Genomic DNA, 26,847 nt, shown 5'->3' with positions numbered 1-26,847 from the left:
TGTTGGGCTCAGACAAGTGTGCATGATTTTTCATTTTTTTTTTTTTTTTAATGGGGAGAGCAAGCGGAACCAGACATCTCATGTGTTAGCTTGTCTCCTGCGGAAAGAACATGATCAGATGTTTTCATTCATTCTGCCTGAATTGTACATTCTGTCCCCTGACATCATTCTTCAGGGGAGAGTTGGCGGCCCATACATATTAGATGGGTGGTCAGTCCTGCTAAGACCCCTTTAAATTCATTGCCTTTTCTAGTAACAGTTTCAATACTAATCAATGAACTTTTCATTAAGGTAAATCTGTAACAACTTTTCACTAATTATTCTTAAAAGGTTGTTACAGTTGACAAAGTACAAGTGATGTTTTTTGTTATTATAAATGTCTGATCCAATTCTACGGAGAATAAATGAGCGTAAAAGTGGAGATTACGTGATTTACCTGAACTGTCTTTTCATATCACAGAAATGGAATAACTAAAACATTGCTGTTAAGAGATCCTGTGAGAAGGCCATCTCCTCTCAGAATGACGTCTGCAGTTATCCTGGTGACTCAGTTGTTGTTCCTGGCACAGTGTAGCTGGGGACAGGAGGAATTTCAGTGGACACAGACAGAAAGGGGATCCTTTTATTATGGCACTTTTCCACCCGGTAAGTGTTCAGTCATACATTGGCTACCTGTGGCAAGCATATAACAAGTATGGGTCGGCAAGATTGGACTGGCCCACAGGAGGGCAGGAGAATCCTCTGGTGGGCCCTTTGCAGTACCATGTCACTTACCCTCTAAACATGATCAGTAGTTGGCACAATACACTTGTTTCGCTATGTACATACAAAAGAAGCATCTCGGCATTAATGTTGCAAACTACCCACTATATATAGATAGAAGCATAGGTAAATTTGGAAATGTAATTTTTGCATGTAGTTGATTAGTGGGACCATAGAGTCAATTTTGCTGGTGGGCCCCTGCTGCCCCAGTCTGAAGCTGTTGGTCAGACAAGTTCTCTGAAGATCAGTATGATTGTTGTTATGTTAATTGAAATCCCTTAAAGGGAACCTGTCAGGTGCAGTTTGCACCCAGAACTACAAGCAGTTCTAGGTTCATATTTCTAATCCCTGCCTAAACGTCCATGTATCTAGTAGCATAGATAAAGAGATCTTTAGAAAAAGTATTTCTAAAGATGTTTTATCTTAGGCTAATGAGCGCAAGGACTAGTCCCAAGGGTGTTACATCCTCAGACTAGTCCCCCCTCTCAGCATGTTAGCACACCAACAGGGATATGCTATTCAATGCAGAGTCACTAGCGGTGTTGCATGTACCTGTGTTCGCTGTGACCGCACTTCTGAATGCCTGACACTTCCAGTCATCCACAGTATGAAGTCAGGTGTACGTGTCCCGGCTTCAGAGAGGTCTACTTCACATGACTGGAAGTGCGGAGCATACAGAAGCGCGGACACAGGTATGATTGTCACCGCTGGTGACGCTGCATTGAATACCATGTTACTAGACCCCTGTGGGTGTGTTACCATGCAAGGAGGGCGGCTAGTCGGGGGATATAACGCCCTTGGGACTAGTCCGCACGCTCATTAACATAAGAGAAAAGATCTTTAGAAATACTTTTTCTAAAGCTGTCTTTATCTATTCTAGTGTATACAGGGACAGTTAGGCAGGGATTAGCAATATGCACCCAGAACTGCTCGTGGCTCTGAGGTTCCCTTTAATGTTCTCTTTCATATAAGAAAAGTGAGTGGTAAAGGAAATGTAGAGGAAGACCATTTTTGGAAATGCCTAAATTGTAGTGCCCCCTTTCATCGGTGCATTAGGTGACTGCCTACATAGCCACCCCTCGCTTGTCCCCTTGTGACTGTGTATCTCTACCATACAGCTTTCACATGGGGAGTGGGCAGCTCGGCATACCAAACGGAAGGTGCCTGGGACAAGGATGGCAAAGGACAGAGTATCTGGGATGCTTTCACACATAAGAAGGGAAAAACATTCATGAACCAGACAGCAGATTCCTCATGTGATGGTTATTACAAAGTCAAGGTGAGAACACTTCACTGCTACTTTTTGCTGCATCATCATTGTTATTTGAAAGAAAAAAACCATCGCTGCTTTCTTCCGAAAACAGCGCCACACTTGTTCTCAGGTTGTGTGTGGTATTGCAGCTCAGAGCAATTCACTTTCACGTAGCTGAAGTTAGTACCAGATAACTCATGAGCAGGTGTGGCGCTTTTATTTTTTTTAGCAGATTTTTTTTCCATACATCTCCTTTAATCAGGCAAATAGTCCAACACTGACTTCAGGATTGCAGCATTACACCTTTACATTGTATGTTATATATCGCAGGAGGACATAGAATTACTGAAGGAACTGAAAGTTTCTCATTACCGGCTTTCTATTTCTTGGCCCCGTCTAATTCCTACAGGCATCAAAGGTGAGAGTTAATTTACTTTATTGTAGTTTTTTTTTATCCAATTTATTAACTTTTATTCATATTTACTCAGCAGTAAACTTTACTTTCTAATAACAGATTTATTTATGCAATAAATCTATATAAGATGCTAAGTTACTACTGTAAAGTCTTTGCTACACTGATCATGTACTATTTATCATTATATCTGATCCACTTGGCCATTGCTTGGGAACAAAGCTCATTGGCTGATGGACAGAGCCAATCCCCGTGTGACAGAATCAGACAGTATTTAAAGGGGATATCCGGTACTTTTACATTAATGGCCCGCCCTTAGGATAGATCATCAATGCCTGATCGGCTGGGGCCCGAAACCCCGCACCCCCGCTAATCAGCGGTTTCCGGCAGCGGCAGCAGGCAGCTGGAGATGCTCAGTTTCGGCGTTGCTCCGTCTGCTGATAGTGGCTGCGGCCAAGTACTGCACATTCGCCTACCATTCTACTCAATAGGAGGCAGATGTGCTGTACCCAGCAGCGGCCGCTGTCATAAGACAGAGCAGCGCCGGAACTGAGCCTTTCCGGCTGCCTGCTGCCACTACTGGCCGCTATCCCATCAGACATTTATGAGCTATCGTAAGCATAGGCCATCAATGTAAAAGTACTGGACAACCCCTTTAACGGCATAGCATGTAATACTATATTTACCCTGTAGTGGGCACTGCAAACTACATATAAGTTTGTAGAAGCTTTTTCTTGGCAATAGCAGCTTAGTGTAGGTCATCAATGTCTGATCGTCCAGGGTCCGACATGCTGCATCACTGCTGATCAGCTATTACTGGCACCAGTGGCGGCAGCAGGTTGCCAGAAATGCTCCATCTTCTGATACTGAACTGTACTTCTGCCTCCGATAATACTCGGGTACTTGAGTCTCACCCATCCAAGCATCCAACTGCTGGTTACGAGTACCGAGCACCTGAACATGGCAATGCTCACTCATCACTAATGCAGATCACTCAGTCCACAGAAACGTACAGACAGGTGACCATTCCCATAGGCTATGATGGGTACGGGATATAACTAGGAAAAATGTGGACAGAACTGGGACATAAAAAACTGATGTCTAAATTGGTTCCAATTGTGACTGAAGAGATTGAGTAATTTCCCCACATTTGTTTCCCTAGCTGAAAGTGTTAATGAAAAAGGAATAAAATACTACAGTGATTTAATCAATGTTCTTCTTGAAAATAAGATTACTCCGGTAGTCACCTTATATCACTGGGACCTGCCACAGGTAAGACAGTTGTCAATATGATTTTTCTTTTTTCCCTTGATATTTATCCAAATATTGTGCAATGACAAATTATTTTTCCAGACAAAACTGGTAAATGAAAAAGAATCGTAAAGATGATACATGCATCTATGTAGTAATGTAATTGTGTTGTCTGTTAGACCTCCTTCACATGTGTGTAAAAAAAAAATCGTGTTTTGCATGGCCGTGTTGATGGTGTGTATGGCCCATCCGTGTGCCGTGCTGTCTCTGTGCTATCCGTGTGACATCCAGATAGCACAGAGACAGCATGACCTTCTATACTTACCTGTTCATAGTACTGCTGTCTCTGGCGCTGCTGCTTCCGGGTCCGTGGTGCAGTGAATATGCATGAGCATAATGAGTGGGCCATGAAGCAAGTGACAGCAGCGCTGGACATAGGAGAGTATAGAAAATAATTTTATTTCAAAGAAATGTGTTTTCTCCAGTACGTGTCACACTGATGTCACACGGAGGATATCATTGTGCGGGCCATGTGACATCAGTGCTGACGGAGAAAATTGGACTTGTCTCCACACGGACACTCAGTATTGGTGAAAACACTGATGTGTGTGCAGACCCATTGCTTTTAATGGGTCTGCGTATGTCCGAGTCTCTGGTATGTATGAAAACGGACGTCATACGCAGGGCCGCCATCGGGGCATTAAAGCCATGACTGGTGTACCGGGCCCAGTGAAGAGGGGGAGGGCCTGTGGTAATTACATAACTTTATTAAGTCCCGGCCGCCCCCCTTTTCACAGGGGCCAGAGGCGGCACTGTACCTTTAAATCTTCCTGTCTGGCCACTTCAGACGTGGCTGCTCAGCACACCGTGCGTGGTCAGGTCCTGGCAGATCATCTGTGTGAATAGGATCCCGGCATCTTCTCTGCTTTCCAGACAGGACCTGCTGAGCTCAGTGCAGGCTCCGCCCCCTCCTCCTATGCTGTGATTCATGGCTACTCTCCTCGACATGGAGTTCCTGGCTAGTCAGAGGCTGGTAAGATGGATGTGTGGTGACAGCTGGTGATAGGGGTCCGGGTCTGCTATACTGTGTACTGTTGTGGTCTGGATGGAGGACTAATACAGGCTCTGCACCTCGGTATGTTATTAGGAGCTAGGGGGCTGTGTATATTATAAGAAGCTGGGAGGGGGGGTTGAGCTGTGTATATCATTAGGGCCTGGGGGTTTATTGCTATGTTAATATGCACTGTATACTGGGGATATATTGCCCTGTGTACTGTGTGTTGCGCTATATACTGGGGATATATTGCGCTGTGTACTGTGTGTTGCGCTGTATACTGGGTACATATTGCACTGTGTACTGTGTGTTGCGCTGTATACTGGGGACATATTGCCCTGTATACTGTGTGTTGCGCTATATACTGGGTACATATTGCACTGTGTACTGTGTGTTGCGCTGTATACTGGGGACATATTGCCCTGTGTACTGTGTGTTGCACTGTATACTGGGGACATATTGCCCTGTGTACTGTGTGTTGCGCTGTATACTGGGGACATATTGCCCTGTGTACTGTGTGTTGCGCTGTATACTGGGGACATATTGCCCTGTGTACTGTGTGTTGCGCTGTATACTGGGGACATATTGCCCTGTGTACTGTGTGTTGCGCTGTATAGTGGGGACATATTGCCCTGTGTACTGTGTGTTGCGCTGTATACTGGGGACATATTGCCCTGTGTACTGTGTGTTGTGCTGTATACATTGGGGTGCTGGTGGGGGTTAGGCCCCTTTACACATCCATATATAAATACATATGTGTGGTTTGCTCCGTTTTGACTGTGTTTATTTTTATCACCCATTCTTGTGTACATTATTAAAACTGTGTGCCATCTGTGTTTTTTGGTATGAATATATAGAAAATGAAATTACAAAGTTTCTCCTATACTTTGAAATGATAAACACCTGCATCACACGGACTGTACACTGCTTCCATCCATGTACTGTTTGTGTTTTTCACGGATCCATAGACTTGTAGCAGCATTTTTCATTAGTTCTGCCCGAAAAACTCACACTTGTGGGCAGCACCATAGCTTAAAATGGATACGTGCGGCATCTCTGTAGTAAGTAGAGATGAGCCACCCCCTAGCGTTTGAGTTCGGTTTGTCGAACAGAGGCTCCGTTTGACGAACGTTCGACGAACCGTTCGACGAACCACTCGAACCCCATTGAAAACAATGGGAGGTAAACACATAAAAACACATTATACATGTACACATACAGTTAATAAACATTGCCATAACACTTACAGGTCCCCGCGACGCGTCCTGCACTCTGTCTCCCGCCGCTTTTCCTTCCGATAATCACTGTGTCCTCCCGGTAACAAGCACTGATGATAATGTGGCGCCCCTGACCTGGTCAGGCACCACTGAGTACTGCACCCATGCTGGGGGCAGTACAATACAGGTAATCCAGAAGGCTGACCGAGGTGTGACTGCACAGGCGCATAGTGATCAGGTCTCACACATCTAGTGGAGCTCAGTGAGAGCAGACGTGCAGGACCCACGAGTGAGCCAGTTTAGTGTGCAGCTCAGGGAGAGCAGACGTGAGGAGCAGACCCTGGAGCTGTTGCAGTCTAACAGCGTCCGCGCAGTGACTACCGACGGGGGAGATCGGTCACCTGGTAGTGCCACCCGAAATCCACCCAAGGCTAGAGAGAAGAAAGAGGTGGCAGAGTAAGGGGACTGCCAGGGAGGTACCAGGCCGCAAGGGTAACAGGTCCAAGTGCAGAGATAGATTCACCTTTCTTCTGCCAAACCTGCCTGAGGGGGCACTTCAGACCTCCTAGACAACACCACAGAGTCCGCAGCCACATAGCAAAGAGAGGGCCCATAGTTCACAGGAGGCAAGCAGCCGGAGTGACCTGGTCCAGGCTACAAGCAAACGGGCCGAAACGAGGGGAGAACAAGCAGCAGCAACTTCCCTGGGTGACCCCCGTAGGGACTTCAAGTCGGGGTCACCACAAAAATACAAAGGGCTAAGGAAGGCGAGTTGGTAGTCACCCTCATCAGCCAGCCAGAAGGATTCCTGGTTCCAACCTGGTTCATCCCAGCTACGCCCGGGTTACTCACCCTGCCACCTAATGTGAGTAAAACCCCTGAAAGACATTTTGCTTGTGCGTGAGTCATTCTGCGACTTGTGGTTCCACACACTTACACAGGGCCCTGGGGCTTGCCTCACTCTCGGGAGGCCACTACAACTGACTGCACCCACCATCAGCCCCAGGCACCCCTTAATCTGCAGTGGCGGTCACCCTGACCGCAATACCGAGAGTGGTGTCACGAAAATCCTAAAAGAAGGTTCCCTACCTGTGACCACACTGTTCCATCCACGTGGAGTCCCTGAAGGTAATGCATGGACACAACACCTGCGGGGCTTCACATCTGGCGTCACGAACAGGATAAGGACTAGACCTGTACAGACAGGTGACCATGTGCCTGGGCGGTCCGCTTAAAAAGTTTGAAGCGCCGCCATATTGCCACCATGAAAAGAGTGCCAAGAAACAACCACAGCGCGCGAAAACAGAAGATACCACCCACGAAGAGGTGTGGCTACCCAGAGAACCCCTGCAGAGTCCTGACCTCGCGAGTGATGAGGGCAGAGGTGTGCAGAGACGGCGGGAAGGAAAGGAAGCCACAAGCCTGCTGCTGGGAGAAGAGCTACAGGAAGTGACAAGCCTGCTGCTGAGAGAAGATCTGGAGAGCAGCGACGACGCAGAGAGGATGGCGTTCACACGCAGCGATCCAGAGCTGGGCTCCGCTGCCTGGTGGGACTGGGAGCTGGACCAATGGTGTGAAAGGCTGGAGGCGAAGGTGATTCAGCAGATCTGGGAAGCACGCGCAGAGCTCAGCGAGATGGCTGGAGTCGCTTGGGCCCATGAGAAATGGACGGAGAGGCAAGCAACACGTGGAGCAGCGGCTGTCCAGACACCGGTGATGCCACCGAGGGGTGAGTCAATTGATGCCCCTGCCTGCGCGAGTGCCCCGATCCCCGCTGCTACGCCCGCGATCCCTAGAGACGCCTGGCGCGGCGACGCTGAACCAGGCCGCAGCCCCGCCAGGCTCGGCCCGCACAGATCAGGCCACCGCAGCGATGCCCTGCCCAGCCTGCCAAGATCCTGCCGCAGCAGCGACGCCCATCCACACCGCAGGAGCGACGCTGAACCAGGCCACAGCCACGCCAGGTGCGGCCCGCCAAGCTCAGGCCGCCGCCATGCCAGACCCGCCAAGACCCCGCCGCAGCAGTGACGCCCATCCACTCCGCAGGAGCGACGCCGACCCAGGCCGCAGCCATGCCAGGTGTAGCCCACCAAGACCAGGCCACCGCCATGCCAGGCTCGGCCCGTAAAGACCAGGTCGCAGCCACGCCAGGCTCGGCCCGCCAAGACAAGGCCGCAAGGCCATCTACTCCGGCCTGTAAGGCCAGAGCAGGCGCCGCTCCCCAGCCCAAGGAATTGGACCTCCCGTCCCCACCGAGTGAGGACCCCAAATTCCTGAGGCTCAAGGCTGATCTGGAGGCTCATTTCCCAAAGGAGATGGTGGACCAGTATCTGCTCCCTCCGCATGCCCACAAGAAGACTCCAGTAACATCCACGATAAAAAGTCCACCGCCTTGGCCTGCTGATGAGGACCCATCCCGAGTGCTACAACGGGAGGAGTGCTCAAGAGCACTAAGGGGGAGGAGAGGACCAGAGCCAGATATGCTGCCGTACTCCCGCTGGGATGAAGAGAGCCCAACACCCTCTGCTGATGAAGAGCTGACAGCACTGGCCCCAAGCATGTATATAACCTGGGAGCCTGCTGTACAAAAGAGCCCCACAACCAGAGCTCAGCGCCGCGATCGCGCAAGATCAGCCGCCACACAGCATTCTCCAGACCGGTATGAGGTAACAGCCAGAGACTTGGAGGAGAAGCAGTCTTTAAGGAGAGCTAAATCCCAGGTCAGAGGCCCTCTTTGCCGTGGAGTTGTAGAGGAGTTCAGCTTGAAAAGTGGATTCGGCTTCATAGTCGCACCTGGTGTCAGAGAAGGAATCTTTGTCAGCCGGAGAGATGTGAGAGCCCACTTGCCAAGAGGACATCCAGGAAGAAACTTGCAGATGGGAGATCTAGTGGAATTCACTAAGCATCAAGGAGAACATGGATGGTATGCATTAGATGTAACGCCATGTCCCAAAAATCCATATTGTAGCCCAGCAGTTTCCACTCAGCCAACCCCAAAGTCTACAGTAAAAGCAATAGAACAAGACAGAGAAACAGAAACAGAACAAGATAAAGAACTGGAAATAGACACCAACAAAGACAAGAAACCAATTGATGACACCACTACAGATGATGATGACGACAGAAATGTAGAAAATGCCAGGTGCCTCAGCCCTACAGGCCAAAGCCCTGGTACAGAGGAGTGAAGAAATAAAATAAAGTATAGCAAGTAAAAGTAAAGTTCTGCAACGTTTACAAGTTCAAGCATGTGCCCACATGAACTTATGTGAGAACTCTTTCTAAGCACACTTTGCACCAGGTTTTGTGCACTTTCTCTACGGACCATAGGCTATGAACTGGCTATAGCCACAAACTCTCGCAGTGTTTAGAGGTACCCCAGAGGTACAACCACCAGAGCCAGCCTTTTTAGGGGCCTGGCTCGCCTGTGACCAGGGAGCACGCCTGTTTATGGGGCCTGGCTCTCCACCACAAAGAGGGTACCTGGTCAGCACCAACTGTGGAGGCCGCCTCTACATCCTGCCAGAAGAGGCTGAAGGCGCGGCTCGACGGGAGAGGAAGATTGGAGGAAAGGTCTGGGGGAACGGATGGCCCAGACCTGGTTGCTAAAAGGACCGGTGGCCTCCTGAGAGGGTTTTGGGTGGGTTAACGGACTTGTGGGTGGAGGGTGGTGATGTATGGTACCTGGTGGTTTTATAATGTTGTAAATGTTTTACTGTTTTATGCATTTTAAAATGTTGTCTTGCAGCCCGAAGGACGTGTTGGTGATAACTAAGGGGGAATGTGGCGCCCCTGACCTGGTCAGGCACCACTGAGTACTGCACCCATGCTGGGGGCAGTACAATACAGGTAATCCAGAAGGCTGACCGAGGTGTGACTACACAGGCGCATAGTGATCAGGTCTCACACATCTACCTTTGAGTGGACCCCTGGGGATTCCAGGAGGGGGCGTGGCCTCCATGTCCACTCAAGGGGTGTGGTGGAGAGCCTGGTTGCTAGGTGGCGTAGGCAGGCACAGTGGGGAGAGGAAGTACAGCGGAGAGAGGAGTCTGGAAGTGGAGCTCAGTGAGAGCAGACGTGCAGGACCCACGAGTGAGCCAGTTTAGTGTGCAGCTCAGGGAGAGCAGACGTGAGGAGCAGACCCTGGAGCTGTTGCAGTCTAACAGCGTCTGCGCAGTGACTACCGACAGGGGAGTTCGGTCACCTGGTAGTGCCACCCGAAATCCACCCAAGGCTAGAGAGAGCAAAGAGGTGGCAGAGTAAGGGGACTGCCAGGGAGGTACCAGGCCCGTAAGGGTAACAGGTCCCAGTGCAGAGAGAGATTCACCTTTCTTCTGCCAAACCTGCCTGAGGGGGCACTTCAGACCTCCAAGACAACACCACAGAGTCTGCAGCCACGTAGCAAAGAGAGGGCCCTTAGTTCACAGGAGGCAAGCAGCCGGAGTGACCTGGTCCAGGCTACAAGCAAACGGGCCGAAACGAGGGGAGAACAAGCAGCAGCAACTTCCCTGGGTGGCCCCCGTAGGGACTTCAAGTCGGGGTCACCACAAAAACACAAAGTGCTAAGGAAGGCGAGTTGGTAGTCACCCTCATCAGCCAGCCAGAAGGATTCCTGGTTCCAGCCTGGTTCATCCCAGCTACGCCCGGGTTACTCACCCTGCCACCTAATGTGAGTACAACCCCTGAAAGACATTCTGCTTGTGCGTGTGAGTCATTCTGCGACTTGTGGTTCCACACACTTACACAGGGCCCTGGAGCTTGCCTCACTCTCGGGAGGCCACTACAACTGACTGCACCCACCATCAGCCCCAGGCAACCCTTAATCTGCAGTAGCGGTCACCCTGACCGCAATACCGAGAGTGGCGTCTTGAAAATCCTAAAAGAAGGTTCCCTACCTGTGACCAGACTGTTCCATCCACGTGGAGTCCCTGAAGGTAATGCACCGACACAACACCTCTGGGGCTTCACATCAGGACCTATTGTGATGTCAAAATAGCATGTGATCAGTCACTTGTTTATTATCTCATTGGCTACAGACTGGTCACATGGCTAAACGTCATGCTAGGTCCTGTCAGTGCATCTCTCCGGTACGCGGTGATCGTTCCAGCATCTCTGTGTACCGGCGAAATGCTCTGGCACATGGTCGGCTTCCCCGTTCTTGCATGTGTGCGCTCTTTACAGAGTCAGCTCACATGCAAGCACTGGTTGCCACAGCCGGTGAATAACGGAGATCACCGTTGCTATAGCAACCCGCCTGTCAGCAGTGACGTCACTGCTTACAACCCGCAGCTTCTGCTCACTCACTGAGTGAATAGACTGCACGGGAGCAGCAGCGTTTTTCCTCCCATGCTGTGCTGTCTGATGTAGCAGAGCTGCATGGGTTGAAGGAGAAAGAAGACCATCGATCGTGGAGGGATGAGATAAACATGAAGTCTCTAAGTGTGTCTGTGTCTATTTATTTTATTAAAGTATTTTTTTCTCTGTGTGGCGTCTTTTTTTTAACCCTTTTTTGGAGATTCTTAATGGCCGGGTCAAACTTGCCTGACATTAAGAATCTCTGGCTTAATACTAGCTAGTAAAACAAAGCTAGTATTAACTCATTATTACCCAGCAAGCCACCCGGCTTCAGGGCTGCTGGAAGAGTTGGATACAGTGCCAGATGATGGCGATTCTGGGGCGGCTGCGGACTGCAATTCGCAGCAGAGGGGCCCAGAAATCTCGGGTCAACGTGTGCTGCGGATTCCAATCCCCAGCTGCCTTGTTGTACCTGGCTGGACACAAAAATGGGGCGAAGCCCATGTCGATTTTTTTTTAATTATTTCATGAAATTCATGAAATAAATAAAAAAAAAAGGGCTTCCCTATTTTTTTTAGTTCCCAGCCGGGTACAAATAGGCAGCTGGGGGCAGCCGTACCTGCCTGCTGTACCTGGCTAGCATACAAAAATATGGCGAAGCCCACGTCATTTTTTTGGTGGGCAAAAAACTCCTGCATACAGTCCTGGATGGAGTATGCTGAGCCTTGTAGTTCTGCAGCTCCTGTCTGCTCTCCTGCATACACTAGTGAATGGAGCATGCTGAGCCTTGTAGTTCTGCAGCTGCTGTCTGCGCTCCTCCATACAGACAGCAGCTGCAGAACTACAAGGCTCAGCATACTCCATCCAGGACTGTATGCAGGAGTTTTTACCCCCCCCCCAAAAAAATTACGTGGGCTTCGCCATGTTTTTGTATGCTAGCCAGGTACAGCAGGCAGCTGCGGACTACCCACAACCCCCAGCTGCCTATTTGTACCCGGCTGGAAACCAAAAATATAGGGAAGCCCCTTTTTTTTTTTTTAATTATTTCATGAATTTCATAGAAGCGCCATCTTCTGGCGCTGTATCCAACTCTTCCAGCTGCCCTGGTGACGTGTGGCTCACTGGGTAATAATGGGGTTAGGGCTAGCTTTATATTATCATCTGGCCCTAAGCCCGAAATTCATGGTGTCACGCCAATATTAGACATGACCACCATGAATTTCTAGTAGAGATAAAAAAAAACACAACGCACAGAAAAATATTTTTATTAGAAATAAAACACAACACAATTAGGGACTGAAATAAAGAACCCCTCTCCGCAGTAATCCTGGGTCAAGGGTCCCGCGCCATCCAATCCGGATCCAATATCATCTGATCGGTTTGCTGGAAGGCAAAGCGATCAGATGATGTGTCAGGTTCAGGGGCCTGAATCACATAACACAGCAGCTGATTTTATAAACGGCTTTTATACAATCAGCTGATGCATCAGTGCAAAAAAAAAACAAAAAAAAACTACACACTTCAGTGCAGACTCCTGTCCGACAGCAGCAGCTGATAGTTTAGCCGGCCGGGCGGTAAAAAGCCGGCCTCACCGTTCGACTTATAGTGTCAGGTGACCGCATCAGCTGATCATCGCCAGGTCTGAGAGAGAGAGAGAGAAAGAAGAGAGAGAGAAGAGAGAGAAAAAAGAGGGAGAAAAGAGAGAGAGGAGGAGAGAAGAGAGAGAGAGAAGAGGAGAGAGAGAAGAGAGAGAAGAGGAGAGTGAGAAGAGAGAGAGAGGAGAGAGAGAGGAGAGGAGAGAGAGAGAGAAAACAGAGAGAAAGAAGAGAGAGGAGAGAGAAAAGAGAGAGGGAGAGAGAGAGAAGAGAGAGGAGAGAGAGGGAAAAAGAGAAAAAGAGAGACTGAGAAAAAGAGAGAAAAACAGAGAGAGAGAGAGGGGAGAGGGAGAGAGAGAAAAAAAGAGAGAGAAGAGAGAGAAGAGGAGAGTGAGAAGAGAGAGAGAGGAGAGGAGAGAGAGAGAGAGAAAACAGAGAGAAAGAAGAGAGAGAGGAGAGAGAAAAGAGAGAGGGAGAGAGAGAGAAGAGAGAGGAGAGAGAGGGAAAAAGAGAAAAAGAGAGACTGAGAAAAAGAGAGAAAAAGAGAGAGAGAGAGGGGGGAGAGGGAGAGAGAGAAAAAAAGAGAGAAAAGAGAGAGAGAGAAAGAGAGAGAGAGAAGAGAGCAATGCTGCCTCATTCCGTGAAATGCTCCGATTTTAGAGGTGTGTCCCGCGGCACACAGCTGATGTCCGGCACCTCCCCTCAGTGCATAATTAAATTAAATTATAATTATAAATAAATAATAATTATAATTTAAATTCTTTACCGGGGCTTGAACTCGTGAACTAATGCTTCTTAGGCGAGAGCTCTAACCATTGAGCCACTGTCTCTAATAAGAAACATAGGCAGGTTTGGTAATCTTAAGCTCTATACTGCAGTAGAGAATCTAGAAGCAGATTGTTTAGCTGCAAGGATGGATGGATGGGCGGGCGGATGGATGGATGGGCAAACACCGGTAGTACCGCACTCATCACCGCATATATGCAGGCAGTACAACCACCATCATCACCTCAGGCACTACAACCCCCATCATCTTCCCCTCAGTGCATAATTAAATTAAATTATAATTATAAATAAATTATAATTTCAAATAAATTCTTTCCCAGGACAGCCAGGACTTGAACTCACGAACTAATGCTTCTTAGGCAAGAGCTCTAACCATTCAGCCACTGCCTCTAATGAAAAACATAGGCAGATTTGGTAATCTTGACGTCTGCATTGCAGAGTGAAGTCCAGTGACTGCGCGATTCACTGCAGGTGCTATGTGGAGAGGACACAGTGATCGTGTTCTACGGTGCTCCCTGTCATCTTCATGTAGCAGAGCTGACAGTGTCGTGTGGATTACTTCGGACCTGGAGGGGTATTTGGGGATTTTCTTAAAATGGTGACAGAGGGTGTTTTTTTTGTCTTTTATTCCAAATAAAGGATTTTTCGTTGTGTGTTTATTTACTTTCACTTACAGTTTAATCATGGAAGGTATCTCGGGGAGACGCCTGCCGTGATTAACTCCTTATTACCCCGATTGCCACCACACCAGGGCAATTCGGGATGAGCTGGGTAGAGTCCCGGGACTGCCGCATCTAATGGATGCGTATCTACCTGGCTGGTATCAAATATGTTGGGAACCGCATTTTTCTTTCTTTTTTTTTTTTTATTATTATTTATTTATTTTACTGCACGATATAGAGCCGCCCGCCGGCGGCTGTGATTGGTTGCAGTGAGACAGCTGTCACTCATTGTGGGGGCATGTCTGACTGCAACCAATCATGGACGCTGGTGGGCGGGGAAAGCACAGAATAACTAATTGAATAATGAAGCGGCAGCCATTTTCATAAAAGGAAATGCCGCTGGAGATTTGTAACAGCCGTACAGCGAGACGCCCGTGATCGGTGAGTAGGAAAGAGAGAGGGATTGTGCTGGGGAGGCAGGACGCATGCAGATACGAAAGGTGCACACATACTTACTGTGAAAAGCCACGCTTTTGGTGCTCGAACCGTTCTCGAACGTAACTTGAGCTGCCGAACTTTTAGCAAATCGTTCGAGTTCGTCGAACGACTCGAACACCCCCCAAAATCACTCGAACATGAAATTGGCGAACCTCGAACATTGCTCATCTCTAGTAGTAAGCTCAGTTCTGATCTTATATCTCTGTAGTAAGTGTGGTTCTGCTCCCATATCTTTGTAGTAAGCTCAGTTCTGCTCCCATATCTCTGTAGTAAGCTCAATTCTGCTCCCGTATCTCTGCAGTAAGCTTAGTTCTGCTCCCGTATCTCTGTAGTAAGCTCAGTTCTGATCTTGTATCTCTGTAGTAAGCTCAGTTCTGATCTCGTATCTCTGTTGTAAGCTCAGTTCTGATCTCGTATCTCTGTAGTAATCTTGGTTCTGATCTCGTATCACTGTAGTAATCTCGGTTCTGATCTCTGTAATAAGCTCATTTCAGAGAAGCAGTGTGTGGGGGGATATCATACAGAGGAGCAGTGTGTGGGAGAGATATTATACAGAGGAGCAGTGTGTGTGAGGATATACACAGGGGCATTGTGTGGGGGGATATTATACAGAAAGGCAGTGTGTGGGGGGATATTATATATGGGGCAGTGTGGGAGAGATATTATGATGAGGGGTGGCGTAGCGGGTGTATTATGGAGAGGGGCAGTGTAGGTGTGAGGTAAATCCGGAGATATGACGATAAATCATGACATTCAAGTCATGTCAGGAAGCCCTCTCCTGGTGTCACTACCCCCTTCCCTTCACACAACTGGTTTAGCAACAAATCCATGGCCATGTCCTGTGATATGGAAATTAGGTGGCTTAGGGACAATGGACACAGGATGACTCCCTGCCGTCACCCTGTAGTGGGGGCTGCTAGCTAGTTAGCAAGGCTATGGAAATAGCCAGACAGAACGACTCCAGTAAAAAATGGTTCATATCTCGCAAGCCATATTTCCGATAAATATGGCAACCATAAAAATGGTGTCTCCGCATGTGGACGATGCCGGCACCCCCTTTTTATGGGAACAGGACATTGGGAAATGCCCCAGGCGTGATATCAGCCAATGGGGAACTGGCAGACAGGTCATGAGTCCCCTCGTTCTGTAGCTAAATTCATAACTGTCACAATGAGAGCATTGGCGTCTGCCTACGACGCTCCCAGGCAAAGTTATAGCCAAAATCCCCTTTGCTGGATAATTCTGATCCATGCAGGGGGAGTGGCAGTGCTTCCCTGTGAGGTCACTAAGGTAGGAGGGGACCTGGATCTGCCCAGGTTGATAACCCTACTTCGGCCATTTTCCAGCGTTCTTCTGCTCGGGGGCCTGGTTGGGACAGACCTGTGAGAGAGTTCCTGGAAACCTGGTCTACAGCGCCCCCCTGTGGCCAGACGCAACAAGGTAACTGCTGGAACTGTGTATGCCTGTTTGTAACCCATGCTTTATCTGTAACTGTACTCTGACATATGTATATTCTGTAGATTCCCTATTGTATATATTGTAGTTCTAGTGTGCTTTAGGCTGATTAAAGTATATAATTAATCTTGAGCTGTTCTGTTATCTCGATCTTGAATCCCACGTCCGTGTGTTCGGCTAATAGTTACCGTAAATCGGTTGGTGGCAGCGAGTTGTGCCAAGGATTATTGTGGGGAGGCCAGTGAGATTCAGGGAGGTTTTATATATTCCGCCCGCGGAGGTCGGGGGAATATATACCCTACTCTCACCGGGGACCCTTCAATAATCGGCATAAGTAGTATAGCGGCCTCCTTGCTTATTGTCGGGCAATTCCATAATTGGCCTGACTATAAGAGGGGCGCTAGAGAGCGCGTCACGTGCTCTGTCTGTCGGTCGGGAGGTATAAAGGAGGGGTGACCCCCCCTTGCTACCCCCCGATTGTGACGTACTGGTAGCCAGCGCGGGGGATTTCTGAGTGACCCCCCCGGTGGTTTGTGACATATTGGTGGCAGCAGTGGGATCGAGATAATAGTGTGTGTGAGTGTGAGACCCATACTCCCAGACACTAAAGACTGCCTGCAGCAGCTGTGGCTGCTGGGGTCTTCAGACTAGCTCAACACTAGAGTGTCAGAGTGCAGATACTGTAAGGTGTGTGGAGGCATCAGGTGTCAGTTCTGTGTCAGTGACCAAAAGTCTGCAAGAATGGCTGAGAGCACCAGGAGCAAAGCCAAAGGAATGGCCGATGCTAAGGCCAGAGACGATGAGGAGGTTGTCCACGAGTCCTCCAGGAGCTCGACGCCAGAAAACAGCTCTGCAGAGGACATTGCACAACCGGGCACTGCTGGACAAGATGAGGAGCAGCTCGCCCAAGGGTCCTCAACGAGCCAGATGCCAGCCCTCCGCTCTGCAATGGACAGTGAAGCACCAGGCTCCGCAGCGGGCCGCAGATCACCACGTGCCATTCCACCGAGCCTGGGAGGCTCGGATAGCCTTCTTCAAATGGCTATGGCCCTACGCCAGGCTGGAGACCGGGAGGGCTACAAGGAACTCATGGCCGAGCGTGAGCGGCAAGCAGCGCGTGAAGAGCGCCAGGCAGAGCGTAACTACCAGCTGCAGCTAGCTCAGCTCCGGCCCTCATCAGCCACCCGTGACCTTCCAGACACCAAACTTCCAAAGGTCCGTGTTGAGGACTTCCCAGTGCTGGAGAAGGATGGAGACTTGGACTCTTTCTTGACTGCTTTTGAACGGACTTGCTTGCAGCATCATCTGAACAAGGACCAGTGGGCCAAATACCTGACCCCCCGTTTAAGGGGTAAGGCCCTGGATATCCTTGGGGACTTGCCTGCTGAGGCGGATCAGGGCTACGACACCATCAAGCGGGCCCTGATCCAACAGTACAACCTCACCCCGGAGTCCTACCGCAAGAAGTTCCGGACGCTGCAGAAGGGACCAAAGGACTCCTGGGCTGACCACCGGCGGGCACTTGCCCGAGCTGCCGACCACTGGACCCAAGGCCTGCAGCTTTCCACCGGACCGGAGATCCTGGACTTGTTCATCACGGAGCAACTCTTGTGGAACTGCCCTGAGGATCTCCGCCAGTTCATCCGAGACCAGAAGCCAAAGGGATCCACGGCTACAGCTGCCCTGGCAGATGACTACACCAACAATCGGGCTCCTGAAGCCAGGAGAGCAGCCACCAGCAGCACCTGGAGAGGGGGTAAGATGAACTCTGCGACTGCCCCACCTGCCCCTAGACTGCAGGGGGTGTCCCCCTCAACTCCCCTCTCCAGGCCCGTGGCAGAACCAAGACGGTGCCACCAGTGCAACCTACCTGGACACTTCAAGGCCATGTGCCCTCAGCGTCCCAAGGCCCCGGCTCCGTCCCCGTCCCAAGGGCCGCCCAAGGTGTATTGTGTGGGTGGGGGTGGTGGTAGGTCCCTGGACAGCTTCCAACCTGTCACCGTCGGCCAGTCTGTGACCATAGGACTGCGAGACAGCGCCTCGGAGGTGACTCTGGTGCGGCCTGAGATGGTGTCCCCCCAAGACTTGATCCCTGGAAAAACCCTCGCTGTCTCCGGGATTGGAGGCATTGACCCGGCGCTGCCTGTTGCTGACATTTATGTGGACTGGGGCGCAGGGCGAGGGGTGAGGGAGGTGGGGGTAACTGATCGGATCCCTGCAAACGTGCTACTTGGGACAGATTTGGGGCAAATAACCTCCCAGTTTGGCCCCGCCCCAAAGGCTGAACCTTCAGCCAGTGCTGACGTGCCTCCGGACAATGTTAATGTGTTATCTATGAATGATGTAAGGGAGGAGGGAGTGAACTCTGATATTTCTGCTTGCACAGACACCATAGACACACACGCAGCTGCAGCTGTGACAGGGGAGGGGGTCAGAGAAAGGTGTGACAATGCCTCTACAAGTAACCAGCCTGTGAGCTGGGATCTGCTGCCCTCTGCAGGGATAAGCAGAGAGCAGGGTGCTGCAGGGGGAGGACCAGTGTGTGGGGTGGGGGCTACCACAGCAAATGTGGGGTCCCCAGAGATTTCACAGCGGGGTTCTGTTGCTGCAGGGGGGGAACAGGCAGGTGAGATTGGGGCCGGTCCAGGAGCGGAAGTGCTCCCAGGTAAGATCTCGGTGCAGGGTTCCCCCACAACCGGGGTGTCAGGAAGCCAGGTAGGTCTGCCTGAACCGGCGACTTGGTCAGGAACGGAGGAGGAGCAGGCACGACCCACGGTCGCAGCGGCTGTGGCCGCTGTCACCCGCAGTGGGAGTGCTGGAAGCCAAGGGGCCTCCCGGAGGTCCGATAGCTCTTCCCCTTCTGACCAAGTGGCAGCCGAGTCAGGTGGAGGCCAGGACACAGGTCCCGGGGTACTGACCGAAGATGTGACAGCCTCGTCGATTCTGGCCACATCTAGTCAGGGGTTTCAGGCAGCGTTAGAAGCTGACGACAGCCTGAAAGCTCTTAAGGAGCAGGCGGCACAGCCTCCCTCGGACTCGGACCCGGAGCGAGTGGTCTGGGACCAAGGACGGCTGTACCGGGCCACGGTCCAGCAGGGTTCACCGGAGGCGTGGCCCAGGGACCGACAGTTGGTGGTACCCTATCCGTTCCGGACGGAGTTGTTGCGGATCGCACATGAGATTCCGATGGCCGGACACCTAGGGATCGCTAAGACCAAGGCCAGGTTAAACCAGCATTTCTACTGGCCAAAAATGGGGGCCGATGTGGCTGCCTACTGCCGTTCGTGTGAAACCTGTCAGAGAGTGGGGAAGGCGGGGCCACACCCCAAAGCCCCACTAGTATCTCTGCCAATCATCGATGAGCCTTTCAGGAGGGTGGCTGTGGATCTGGTCGGCCCGCTGGCCATCCCCAGCAGCTCCGGGAAACGCTTCATACTGACGGTAGTTGACTATGCCACCCGGTACCCAGAAGCAGTGGCCTTGTCGTCCATTCGGGCTGACAAGGTGGCCACCGCATTGCTGGAGATTTTCTCCCGAGTGGGTTTTCCCCAGGAAATGCTCACCGACCGGGGGACCCAATTCATGTCCCAGCTGATGGAGACCCTCTGTAAGCAAGTCCAGGTGCGACATCTGGTGGCCAGCCCGTACCATCCACAGACTAATGGCCTGTGCGAGCGGTTCAATGGCACCTTAAAGCAGATGCTTAAGATGTTGGTCGACTCCCATGGGCGTGACTGGGAGCGGTATCTCCCACACCTGTTATTTGCTTACCGGGAGGTTCCACAGGCCTCAACAGGATTCTCACCGTTTGAGCTCCTGTACGGGCGACGTGTGCGGGGCCCCCTGGCTCTGGTGAAAGAGGCTTGGGAAGGGGATTTGGCCACCCCTGGAGTGTCGGTTATCGAGTATGTCATGCGCTTCCGGGACAAAATGCAGGCCTTGACGCAACTGGTACACGACAATATGGCTCAAGCCCAGGCTGATCAGAAGCGTTGGTACGACCAGAACGCTTGTGAGAGGACCTACCAAGTGGGTCAAGAGGTGTGGGTACTGGTCCCCGTACCACAGGACAAGCTTCAGGCAGCCTGGGAAGGCCCATACCTCGTGTACCAGCAGCTCAACCCTGTAACGTACCTGGTCACCCTGGACCCTGCCCGTGGAAGGCGGAAGCCCTTCCATGTGAACATGATGAAGGCACATCATGAGCGGGAGGCATGTGCGCTCCCCGTGTGCAACCTGCCCGAGGAGGGAGAAGCGGAAACCCTCTTGGATATGCTAGCCCAGGTTAGGGCAGGCGGATCCATTGAGGATGTGGAGGTTGGCCACCAGCTCTTGGAGGACCAACGGTCCCAGCTGTGGGCCACCCTCCTCCCCTTCCGGGGGTTGTTTACCAACCAGCCCGGAAGGACTGACTTGGCTGTCCATCACGTGGACACTGGGGATCATCCCCCGATCCGGCGTTCAGCATATCGGGTCTCCCTGGAGGTGCAGCAACACATGCGCCAGGAGATTGACGAGATGCTGAAGCTGGGGGTGATCCAGGCATCCAACAGCGCTTGGGCCTCGCCTGTAGTCCTCGTCCCTAAGAAGGACCGAACCACTCGGTTCTGCGTGGACTACAGGGGGCTCAATGCGGTCACGGTCGCCGATGCGTACCCAATGCCACGCATCGATGACCTGCTCGATCAGTTGGCCGGGGCTCAGTACCTGACCATCATGGATCTGAGCCGGGGATATTGGCAGATCCCCCTGACTCGCAAGGCCAGGGAACGCTCTGCCTTTATTACCCCATTTGGACTGTACGAGTCCACGGTGATGCCATTCGGGATGAGGAATGCCCCTGCCACTTTCCAGCGGATGGTCAACACCCTGCTCAAGGGACTTGAAGGGTACGCGGCCGCGTACCTGGATGACATTGCCGTCTTCAGTCCCACCTGGGAGGACCACCTAGAGCATCTAGCACAGGTGCTCAGGCGGATCCACCGGGCAGGTTTGACCATCAAGCCGGGAAAGTGTCAGCTGGCCATGAGCGAGGTCCAGTACCTCGGTCACCGGGTAGGTGGGGGAACGCTGAAGCCCGAGCCTGAGAAAGTGGAGGCCATCGCATCCTGGCCCACCCCCAGGACCAAGAAGCAGGTGATGTCCTTCTTGGGGACCGCTGGGTACTATAGGAGGTTTGTTCCATGCTATAGTAGCCTGGCAAAGCCCTTGACGGACCTCACCAAGAAGAAGCTGCCCTCTGCAGTCGATTGGACAGTGGACTGCGAGACAGCCTTCCGGGCCCTAAAGGACGCCCTGTCCAGCCCGCCCGTGCTACAGGCAGCCGACTTCACGCGGCCGTTTGTAGTACAGACCGACGCCAGTGACTTCGGCCTCGGTGCGGTGCTCAGCCAGGTGGACTCTGCGAGCCAAGAGCACCCAGTCTTGTACCTGAGCAGGAAGCTGTTACCAAGGGAAGTTGCCTATTCCACGATGGAGAAGGAGTGCCTGGCCATAGTGTGGGCCCTGCAGCGTCTGCAACCCTATCTATACGGGCGCCACTTCATCGTGGAGACGGACCACAATCCCCTCAGCTGGTTGCACACCGTCTCTGGGACGAATGGGCGATTGTTGCGATGGAGCCTTGCGCTCCAGCAATACAACTTCACCATTCGCCACAAAAGGGGCCGTGACCACGGTAACGCAGACGGGCTGTCCCGACAAGGAGAGGTCGCGGACGGGCGCACGGGGGAACACCGGAGTGTGCTGCCCCCTAGCGCCCTCAAAAGGGGGGAGGTGTGAGGTAAATCCGGAGATATGACGATAAATCATGACATTCAAGTCATGTCAGGAAGCCCTCTCCTGGTGTCACTACCCCCTTCCCTTCACACAACTGGTTTAGCAACAAATCCATGGCCATGTCCTGTGATATGGAAATTAGGTGGCTTAGGGACAATGGACACAGGATGACTCCCTGCCGTCACCCTGTAGTGGGGGCTGCTAGCTAGTTAGCAAGGCTATGGAAATAGCCAGACAGAACGACTCCAGTAAAAAATGGTTCATATCTCGCAAGCCATATTTCCGATAAATATGGCAACCATAAAAATGGTGTCTCCGCATGTGGACGATGCCGGCACCCCCTTTTTATGGGAACAGGACATTGGGAAATGCCCCAGGCGTGATATCAGCCAATGGGGAACTGGCAGACAGGTCATGAGTCCCCTCGTTCTGTAGCTAAATTCATAACTGTCACAATGAGAGCATTGGCGTCTGCCTACGACGCTCCCAGGCAAAGTTATAGCCAAAATCCCCTTTGCTGGATAATTCTGATCCATGCAGGGGGAGTGGCAGTGCTTCCCTGTGAGGTCACTAAGGTAGGAGGGGACCTGGATCTGCCCAGGTTGATAACCCTACTTCGGCCATTTTCCAGCGTTCTTCTGCTCGGGGGCCTGGTTGGGACAGACCTGTGAGAGAGTTCCTGGAAACCTGGTCTACAGCGCCCCCCTGTGGCCAGACGCAACAAGGTAACTGCTGGAACTGTGTATGCCTGTTTGTAACCCATGCTTTATCTGTAACTGTACTCTGACATATGTATATTCTGTAGATTCCCTATTGTATATATTGTAGTTCTAGTGTGCTTTAGGCTGATTAAAGTATATAATTAATCTTGAGCTGTTCTGTTATCTCGATCTTGAATCCCACGTCCGTGTGTTCGGCTAATAGTTACCGTAAATCGGTTGGTGGCAGCGAGTTGTGCCAAGGATTATTGTGGGGAGGCCAGTGAGATTCAGGGAGGTTTTATATATTCCGCCCGCGGAGGTCGGGGGAATATATACCCTACTCTCACCGGGGACCCTTCAATAATCGGCATAAGTAGTATAGCGGCCTCCTTGCTTATTGTCGGGCAATTCCATAATTGGCCTGACTATAAGAGGGGCGCTAGAGAGCGCGTCACGTGCTCTGTCTGTCGGTCGGGAGGTATAAAGGAGGGGTGACCCCCCCTTGCTACCCCCCGATTGTGACGTACTGGTAGCCAGCGCGGGGGATTTCTGAGTGACCCCCCCGGTGGTTTGTGACAGTAGGGGTGTATTATTAATTTTCTGAGGGAAATACTTCATTTTCTGGAACAAGTTTAAGGGTGCTAACAATTTTGACCGTGTGTGTATGTATATGTATATACTGTACATACACACACACACATTTTTCCAAGAGTGGTGGTGAGGCTGTGGAATGTTTGCGGGGTTGAGGTGGAGCTGGGGTAGAGCCTGGGCGGAGTCTCAAAGGGCCCCAAAATTTTGCCAGTAGGGGGCCCTGAAATTCCTAGTGGCGGCCCTGGTCATAGGTACTGGAAACACTGACATGTGAAGGAGACCTAACAGGATGCAAAGAACTGGTCAAGAGGACCCTACTGCTCCTCTCATCCAGGGATCTGGGCCATGCTACTACTTTTGAAATTGCTTTTTTTTCGCCCGACTGTGTTTTTTTTTCTGTAGGGGTCTACACCAAAATCCGCAATAGCAATATGCTATGATTATTGTGGTTTTGATGTTTCTTTTTTTTTTAATGCATTTTCCTTTTTCTTTGAGTGTTTTTTTATTTCCGGGATTCTGCATTTAAAAATGAGATTACATTTTTAGGGGCTTCCCCTTGAAGCTTATGGGTAACAAAGAGGGACATTTTTCTTATGTAGGGGGCAGATTAAAATAGCATGAAAGGCTTATAGCCAGGCTGTAGAGATTGTTCTGGGCAATGACAATCCATATCGTTGTTGTAATAACTTACCATATTTTTTGTTTTAGAAGATGCACCCCAAATTTGGAGGCGGAAAATAGGAAAAAATAATTTTTACTGTAAAAATGAGGGTCTGTCTTATATTGTCTCTTATATTAGCTTACCAGGGGGGAGTGGCGGTGGTGCAGCAGCTCAGGATCGACATAGGAGGCAGTGTAGGCGATGCTGCGGGAAAGGATGAGAGGGTGTTGCGGCTCAGGAGGGTTTGCAATGCTGCGGGTTCGGAGGAGTGGGTGTCGCGGCTCAAGAGGGTCAGTGTGTGGAGGGTCGGCGATACTGTGGGCTCGTGGGATGTCACGGCTGGGGCGCCATTGATCTGCCGGTGAGCTCGGAGGAGGGGGTGTCGCGGCTCAAGAGGGTCAGTGTGAAGCAGTGGAGGGTCAGCGATACTGCAGGCTTGTGGGGTGTTGCGGCGAGCGCCATTGATCCGCCGACGGACTGTGGGATCCATTAAATTGCTGGCTGTTGACACAATAAACTTCAAGAAAATAGCCACGGAGGCCAATCTGCGCATGCGCCGCCTCTGTGGCTATTTTCTTGAAGTCCATCGTTTCAACTGCTGGCAATTCAAAGCAGCTTGCAGATCAATGGCGCTCGCCCCCACGTCACACCACAAGTCTGCAATATCGCTGACCCTCAGCTGCCGCACACTGACCCTCAAATAGTGACACTGCCTCCTCTGAGCCCGTCGTTAGATCAATGGCGCCCACCGCCGTGACACCCCACGAGCCCGCAGTATCGCCGAGCCTCAGCTGCAAAACACTGACCCTCCTCAGCTGCTCCACTGCAGTGACACCCCCTCCGAGCCCTCCATATCGCCGACCCTGCACCACCTCTGCTGCCCCGGTAAGCCATATACTGTTTGTAAGACACACCCCCATTTTTCCCCAGTTTGGGGGGGTAAAAAAGTGTGTCTGACAAACCAGAAAATACGGTATATGTTTTATAAGTATCTGTCATCTGAACATGAATTATTGTAAATGCAGAATTTCCTTATCCAGATGAGGACAAGAAATGCATCTGTAAATGGCACATCACATTTAGTAACTTCTGTTTGATCTGTTAGACCCTGCAGGAGAAGTTTGGTGGCTGGCAAAACATCACAATGATCTCTTACTTTAATGATTATGCCAACTTGTGCTTTGAGAAATTTGGTGACCGGGTGAAGTACTGGATCACGTTCAGCAATCCCTGGGTGAGTTAAGGGTCTAGAAAATAAGAAAAGCAACATTGGCACAGCTATAGGGATCACTGAAGCTGCAATTTGTCCCATAATCCTCACCACATCATGGAAGCCCATACACATTACATTAGAGTTGTATGAAAAGGTTGATTTCAGCCATAACCGATTATAAATCACAGAAAAGAAATGTACTCCTAAAATACATATTTTATTGAGGTACAAAGTTAAAAAGTGACTTTAAGCCCTATAGGAAATAAAATACCACCGTTTGGCTGATACCGTGGATCTATGATATTTTGAAATCTACTTAATGGAGATGAGATGAGAATGGACCTTCCTGCAAAAGAGGCCTCCTAATCCAGCAGCTATGTTATAAAGGAGCACCCTGGGTGCTGATACATCAGACGCACCTAGCCTATTATCCTCAGATAACCTTTTTTTGGTGGTCCTATATTATAGAATCTTTGTTTTTATAAGAGAACGAATATACCTATCTATGAGTACCTAAATATTCTATTCCATATATATATTACCCTGATGAACCTCTTCTGAGAGGTGAAATGCGTTGGGTTTTATCTTGATGTTATCTTGCTCCCCAATTCCTTTGGGGATGCTCAAATCTGATATTTGACTCAATGTGATCGATGACTATGTATCATAGACTGATCTGACTGACTGACAGACCTGTGACAATATTGTCCATGTCCAACTATTGTAATATCAACTGGTTTGAATGTTTTCTGAGGGTGATTGTCTGGTAGTGGTGACTTGTGTCTAATTTGGTTATGGAGATATTAGCATAAGTTAATCAGTATTGTGGTATAATTATCCTTATCCAGATATGTCACCTACTGGTTCACATTCAACTAGCTGGTTTCTTTACCATACCCCTTTTCCTTTTTGGATAGTGGGCGTTCTCTCCACATTGTTTGTTATTGGGAGTTTTTTCATTTTTTACTTTTTAACTTTGTACCTCAATAAAATATGTATTTTAGGAGTAAATTTCTTTTCTGTGATTAATTTTCTGTTTGGTTTCTCCAACCTACCAATTTCTGTGAGAATATCATAACCGATTATAGTTCATTTCAACTCATCCTTCTCAACACTGGTCGGGAACGTTGGATTTTTCAGCCGATGATCAATACAAGCTGCATCATTGGCTAAAAAAAATCAGTAACAGTCGATGTAGTGTGTGGAGGACGTATTACTGAATATGAGCACAACTACTTAGTGGGGCTCAAAAGGGAACAACTATTGCTGTGTAGGCAGCACAGAGAAGGGCATTTGGAGTAGCGGCAAGATGAGATTTTCATGGTGGTCATAGCTGGGTTGAAAGACGACTAAAGAGGATCTATTAATACCCCATTTTTGGTCAATTTAAAGTCTCAATGATGAAGCTTAAAGACTTGGTTCACTACTCTGTAATAGTGGCCACATCTCTGTAAAACTGATAGGGAAGGCTTTTTCTAAATACCTTGTTCAGTCAATTTGGCCTCTGAGCGGCACTATTGCGGTCCGCTCATCCCCATGATGTGACCCCCGGAGCTCCGTCACCTCTGAGATCGGGTGATGTCACGTCAACTTCCATCCAGTTGACCCGACATCAACGAGGCTGGCCCCAGTCTTTCAGAGTGACTGGGCTGTGGGCAGAGTTTCTG

At 50.4% G+C, this 26,847-nt stretch overlaps 1 protein-coding gene across 1 annotated transcript in view; it reads left to right on the top strand.

Annotated features, from left to right (window-relative positions):
* The first annotated feature begins 521 nt into the window (after positions 1-521).
* LCTL (lactase like) overlaps positions 522-26,847 on the top strand; it is a 91,950-nt gene continuing 65,624 nt past the window's right edge. The window contains exons 1-5 of the mRNA XM_075346059.1: positions 522-645; positions 1,881-2,041; positions 2,345-2,432; positions 3,589-3,698; positions 25,073-25,201. Of these exons, the coding sequence (XP_075202174.1) occupies positions 522-645; positions 1,881-2,041; positions 2,345-2,432; positions 3,589-3,698; positions 25,073-25,201 (612 nt within the window). The remainder of the gene's footprint in view (positions 646-1,880; positions 2,042-2,344; positions 2,433-3,588; positions 3,699-25,072; positions 25,202-26,847) is intronic.

The sequence above is a fragment of the Anomaloglossus baeobatrachus genome, chromosome 4 (assembly GCF_048569485.1).
Source record: "Anomaloglossus baeobatrachus isolate aAnoBae1 chromosome 4, aAnoBae1.hap1, whole genome shotgun sequence".
Classification (NCBI taxonomy): Eukaryota; Metazoa; Chordata; class Amphibia; order Anura; family Aromobatidae; genus Anomaloglossus; species Anomaloglossus baeobatrachus.
Note: the sequence above shows the minus strand (reverse complement) of the source record. Positions and strands in the feature narration are given on the sequence as shown.